The sequence below is a fragment of the Cetorhinus maximus genome, chromosome 13 (assembly GCF_964194155.1).
Source record: "Cetorhinus maximus chromosome 13, sCetMax3.hap1.1, whole genome shotgun sequence".
NCBI lineage: Eukaryota > Metazoa > Chordata > Chondrichthyes > Lamniformes > Cetorhinidae > Cetorhinus > Cetorhinus maximus.
The window spans coordinates 3,911,717-3,917,716 of NC_135891.1; the positions used below are offsets into that span (position 1 = coordinate 3,911,717).

The following is a 6,000-nucleotide window of genomic DNA, read 5'->3' on the forward strand; positions in this document are numbered from 1 at the left end:
CAGGGGCTGGGGAGAGGATCTGTGCAGAAGCCACAGCTTTTTTTTAAAGCAATAGCTGGCGTATTCTGGTAAGAAAGAGTTTAAATGTCCCAAAAGTACTCGGTGTGTTAGAATGTATGGGTGAATGCAGTCCGTGTGTAAATGTGTAGAGTGGGTGAGCTAAGGGGTTAGGGTGGCAGCTGAGTAGGGTGGTGAGGCCAGGTCAGTTTGGGTAGTGAGGTCAGGTTGGAGGATGCCAGGCGGTTGTGGGCTAGTTAAGTCGGGTCAAGGGGTGAGGGGGAGTCTGGGGGGTCAGGAGTCGGTGGTGGGAGATAGTCAGTCAGATTGGGTTGAGGGGGTGTCAGGCGAGTAGTCGGGAGTTGGGGGAGGGATGTCAATGTGAGTGATTGGGAATCAGCTGTATGGTTACCCAGGAGTTAGACTAGGATTAACATTTCCTGGCTAACTATCCAGGTAAATAAGTCGAAACTGTCCGAAGTCTCCAACTCTAACATGGAGTCAGAGAGTTTTTTGGAGGGCCCTGGATGGCAGGGGAATTGCCCATCGGAAGTCCAAATTTCCCAGGAAATTCCCACAGAGTCAGTCATTCCAACAGCCCAGAAACCAGAAGATCTGGGCCAAAGGGACAACAGCAGAATCATTACTAATAGATGCTGTCCACAATTTGAAGTTGTTGAACTCAGTATTGACTTCAGAAGATTAAAAAGTGACAGTAGACCCTTCTCACTTTTATACTCTAAACCTCCTCGACTTTTTACCACCCGCCACAAGCTAACTCTTATCGACACCCTGCCCTCCCCATTTAAATTATGGTTTATGTGACAGTCCATATCTGAAGTATACTATCTCATATCACGTGATGTTAACTCGCATCTGCTGTCATTTGCGCTGCTTACCTAAGCATTTCCTGCTGTCTTCACAATAGACACCAGTGAGGAGTCAGAAAGGCGATTGAGAAACAAACGTTAGCTTGTCGTGGGCAGCAAGTAATGATAAGGAGGTTTAAAATGTAAAAGCAAGAAGTGTCATAGCAGTCCTACAGAATGTTGGGCAAAGCCTATTCAGGATGTTGTATGAAATGTTACACTGGTATAGTAAGGTATTGACTGTGTTACTGGATTAGTAACCCAGAGCACATGAGGGAGGATCTACCGACTGTGAAGAAACAATGATTCACCAGGATAGTAGATGGGACAGAGGGACAATGTGATGATGCACTTTGTGAACATTGGGTTATATCCACTGGAGATGGAGCAAAGAAAGGTTCTAATTGAGGTGAAGGGAATCAGCAAGGGAGCCCAGAACAAGAAGCTAGAAACTTGGAGCCCGAACAACATTGGTCTAAAGCAGGAAAAGTATATTTACACAGGAGAATGGGGAAAGTGTGGATTGAATTCTTCAAAGCTTAAGGATGGAAATTAAATTGAGATGTTATAAGAGTATAAAGGGGCAGTGAATTGGAATTGAAAAGGTAGAACTGCCCTGGTTAACCATTCCTGTGTTCCAGAGCAGTGATGTCCATTTTCTGTATCACCTGCCGAAACTACCCATCTGTATTTGAAACTTAATGTAAACATCTTTGTACTACAAACCCACTTTATCATAAAATAGGAAACTGTTCCTCGATTTTTTAACATAGTTTTTTCTCTTTTTCTTTTACAGTTATGGACATCAGACAGCCAGGGAGATGAGGGGGATGCTGGCGACGGGCAGAACTAAACTATCTGTTACACTTGCAACTTCTCCATTAATTTACTTTCACCTGCTCCTGTCTGGCCAAACTGTCCCACCATTCCCTCTCTCCTGCCCCTACTCCTCTCTGACATTTTTTCAAGGCAATGCATACTATTTCTTTGACTCCAGGATCACCTGCACAGAGCTTCACACCAGCATGCTGCATTCTGATGTGCTGACAAAACACTGGACTGAAAGAGCCTAACACCAGGGGTAGCTCTAAGCTGCCCTGCCTGTAATTGTTGGCTTGATTTGACTGGATATCATGGTGTAAAACCAACTGGCAAATGGTTCAGAATTTCTTCGGGCACCTATCCTGGCCTGTCGTCCTATTAGGGGGGGGGCAGGGAGAAGATGTGGGGAGGGAAGAGAGTGGAATGTGCGAGAATTGTATTCCATGAGCACTGCTTGGTGAGGGACTTGCTGCTTGTTAAATTAATCAATCCTGGAAGGCAGAGGGCTTCCTTGATTGTTCCTGCTTTGCGACTTGACCCTCCTAAATAGACCTGTCCTTTTGCCCAAGTGTGCACTCCCACCGGCAAGCGGCATCTCCTGCACCCTCCTGCCCTGCTTAGTGAGGCACACACATGGAGGTACAGTGACGATAGATGTGTCTGTGGGGAAGACTAAGGGACTGCCCCAGTTTTGCGGTGGCCCATGTGGTTCTTCTCCAGTAATCATGGGAGTCTATAGGGAAGGAAATGCTGGTGGCTTCCTACATTTCAGGCAGCCTTGATATTGGGGCCACCTTTTAAACAATTGGAATGCTGATTTTGTCGGTGTTAGACCTGCAGGTGTTGGTGAAGTACTGTCAAAACAGGTTCACCTTCCCCCCCGCCCCCCCACCACCTTCCCCCCACACAAGTCATTGGGGCACACTGACCACTTTCCGAGTTCTAGCTGTGTTTATGTTCTGTTCCTGGCGTGTGGGGATTGACTGTAGTGCCCGATTAGCTCTGCTGTCTCTGTTCACTCTGCTCTGGGTTCCCCATGCTCCCCTCCTCCTCTGCACAACCCCACCCCTGGCCTCGCCCACACCCACCCCGCCATCCCCAGACCAAGATGGGACTGTAACAATTTGCACCATTGCAGCAACTTGTGCTATTCTTCCTTGTCTTGCATTCACATCCAGCCAACTTTTCCTAGAATTTTGGATTTTTTTACTTGCACAAATCTCAATCACGTGGTGTAATAACTGGTACCTTCAGCAACTCCCTCCTCCCCAATCCTGTTTTAATTTTAATCAGTATTTGAATAAATGCTTTTGGTATATTGGTACTAAACTATTAAGTTTCTTCAGATTTATCACAACAGACCTAGACCTTTCCCTACAACTTTCTGCTCTTGATACTGTGGACTATCTTGGGCGAGTGGGGGAAGCTGCATGCTGCTGTTTCAGTTAGCAGCTCCTGAGTAGCGCTGCTTTTAAAGGTTCCCCAAAATTAGAACCACAGGTATGGAAAAGTGTACGGATTTTATTGATGTAGTCCAAATTGATTTCATCCTCTTTCAGCCTACTTAAAATACTATCTGTGCCCAATTGTGAATTTCGGCAGAGCCACTGAAATTGACTTGATCTTTCCCAGTGGTATCCTGAGTAATGAGCTCACTCCCAGCTGGTAAGCTGCACAGTTTAGCAATGTAGTCCTGCAGGTTTTGCACAGGGACTGAGTGGTCTGATAGATCTCTGTTAACACGGCTGCTAATGTGCACAGTTGGGAAAAAGCTGACATCCTGAGTGGGGAGAAAAAGTGCTAGGCGGAAATGGACAAATTGGTCAGTGTCCTAATGCGTTTCCTGTTTTTTTTTTAGTCACATTCCACAGATGTGCATCTCCATTTGTCCTTACAAGTCTGTTTGTCCACTGGAGAACTCACTGTGCACTGAAATAATAAATTCAATCACTTCTGACTGAACAAACATGCAGTTGAACTCTAGGTGACCTCTGGTAGTGAGTGTGAAGCAGATTCTCAACTTGTGTCCGTATATCTCATAGCTCCCTTCCTGCTTTGTTTTTACTGACCAGTATTCTGCCTCCAGTCGCTTCTGTGACCGTTGTAGCACGCACGTGATTGTGTAACAGTAGTGCGAAACATATTAAAAAGAAACTTTTTTGATGTACGAATAGAGTTGTGTAAGTCTTTTAAATGGACTGTGGGAAGATAAATTCGGAACATGTACACGACAGTTCAATAAGAAAATAAAGGTTCTATCAAGTAACTTGTGTTGTCTTATGTTGTCTCATTGGGGAGCTCAATGTTGCCCACAGTTCCCTAGGTGGGAATTATTCTGTTCTATCATTTCACACAATAAATAAATCGTGAAGGTGCAGAGGAGATTTACTACAATAGTACCAGGGATGAGGGATATCAGTTATGGAGAGGCTGGTCTCCGAGCACTGACAATTATGGGGAGATTCCATAGATGGTGTTGAAAATTATGAAAGGTTTTAATAGAATAAGTAAGGAGAAACTATTTCCACTAACAGTAGGATTAGTAACCAGAAAACACGTATTTAGGGTGAATGATGAAAGAACCAGAGCGGAGATGAGAATTTTTTTAATGCGGCAAGCTGTTAACGGTCTGGAAGACACCACCTGAAAGTGTGTTTGGGGAGGGGTGGATTGTGGGGGGAGGAGATTCAATAGTAACGTTTAAAAGGGAATTGTAAAACGGAATTTCTGAAAAGTACAGCATTTGCAGGGCTGTGGGGCCTAACTGGATAGATCTTTCCACTCCTCCTGAGAAGGTCAATTTAGGGATGGGCACTAAATACTGGCCTAGCCAGCAATGCCCACATCCCATAAATGAATTAAAAATAAAAGGAATGCTGATTTTTATATCCGAAGAAGTAGAATACAAGGGGATAGAAGTCATGCTTCAGCCACACAACTCTGATTAGACCACACCTTAGGAAGGATGTATTGGTCTTGGAGGGAGTGCAGCACAGATTTGCCAGAATGATGCCTGAATTCCAAGGGCTAAATTGCAAAGAGATTATACGAACTAGAGTTGCATCCCTGGAATTTAGAAAGTTCAAGGGTAATTTGATCAAAGTTAGATGGGGCAGATTGGGAGAAACTATTTCCGCTGGTTGGGAAGTCTAGGACTGGGGGCATTAGTCTTTTCTGATAGTTTTATAGACACATAGACGTTTACAACACACAAGGAGGCCTTTCGGCCCGTCGTGTCCACACCGGTCAACAAAGACCTGACTACACTAATCCCATTTGCTGTACCTGTTCATGACATTTTAAATGATGTGTACCAGGATCGGCAAGTCTCTTTGGACTTCTGCTGTTTCTAGCTTTTCACCATTTAGAATGTCCCCCGTTCTATCCTTTTAAGGCCTAAAGTGAATGGCCTCACATTTGCCTACATTGAAATCCATATGCCACAGTTTTGCCCATTCACTTAATCTATCAATGTCTCTGTAATTTTGCACTCCATCCACAGTACCTAAAATACCTCCTATCTTTGTGTCATTAACATATTTTGGGTATGTGGCTTTCTAATCTAGGATCTAAGTCGCTAATATATACAGTAAATAGTTGAGGCCCCAACACAGGTTCTTGTGGGACACCACTAGTCACATCCTGCCAATTCGAGCAGTTTTTTTCCCTTTTATGGGATGTGGACATCACTATCAAGGCCAGCAGTGGTTGCTCGTTCCTAAATGCCCTTGAACTGAGTGGCTTGTTTGGCCATTTCTGATCACAGTTAAAAGTCGACCACGTTGCTGTGGGTCTGGAGTCACATGTAGGCCAGACCAGGTAAGGACGGCAGATTTCCTTCCCTAAAGGACATTTTTGAACCAGGTGGGTTTTTACGACAATTGATAATAGTTTCATGCTCACCATTACTGAGACTAGTTTTCAGTTCCAGATTATATCAAATAATTGAATTTAAATTCCACCCAGCTGCCGTGGCAGGATTTGAACCTGCGTCAGGGACTTTGGCTGGTGGCCACTGATCCACTCTGTGCACAATGTCACCCTTCCTGTGGACAATGCTTACCCCATCAACCTCTTCCTTTGCTTACATGTACTAGCCTCGTATTCCCAGACATATAGAATGTTAACCAGTGATTTGATTGAGGTTTTTAGGAATCAATAAAGTAGAAAAAATGGAAATTGCATTTCCATAGCACCCTTAGTGACCTTGGGACATCCCAAGGTGCTTTACAGCCAATGACACATTTTGAAATGTAGCCCCTGATGTGTAGGAAATATGGTAGCCAATTTGCAAAAAAAAAGCCAGACCCCA

The 6,000-nt window shown here is 44.4% G+C and overlaps 1 protein-coding gene across 4 annotated transcripts in view; it reads left to right on the forward strand.

Moving 5' to 3' along the window:
• LOC144688366 (14-3-3 protein beta/alpha-1-like) overlaps positions 1 to 3,954 on the forward strand; it is a 184,876-nt gene extending 180,922 nt beyond the window's left edge. For all 4 annotated transcript variants that reach the window (XM_078554833.1, XM_078554835.1, XM_078554834.1 and 1 more), the window contains one exon: positions 1,663 to 3,954. In XM_078554833.1, the coding sequence (XP_078410959.1) occupies positions 1,663 to 1,719 (57 nt within the window). In that variant the 3' untranslated portion in view covers positions 1,720 to 3,954. The remainder of the gene's footprint in view (positions 1 to 1,662) is intronic.
• Positions 3,955 to 6,000: the final 2,046 nt, after the last annotated feature.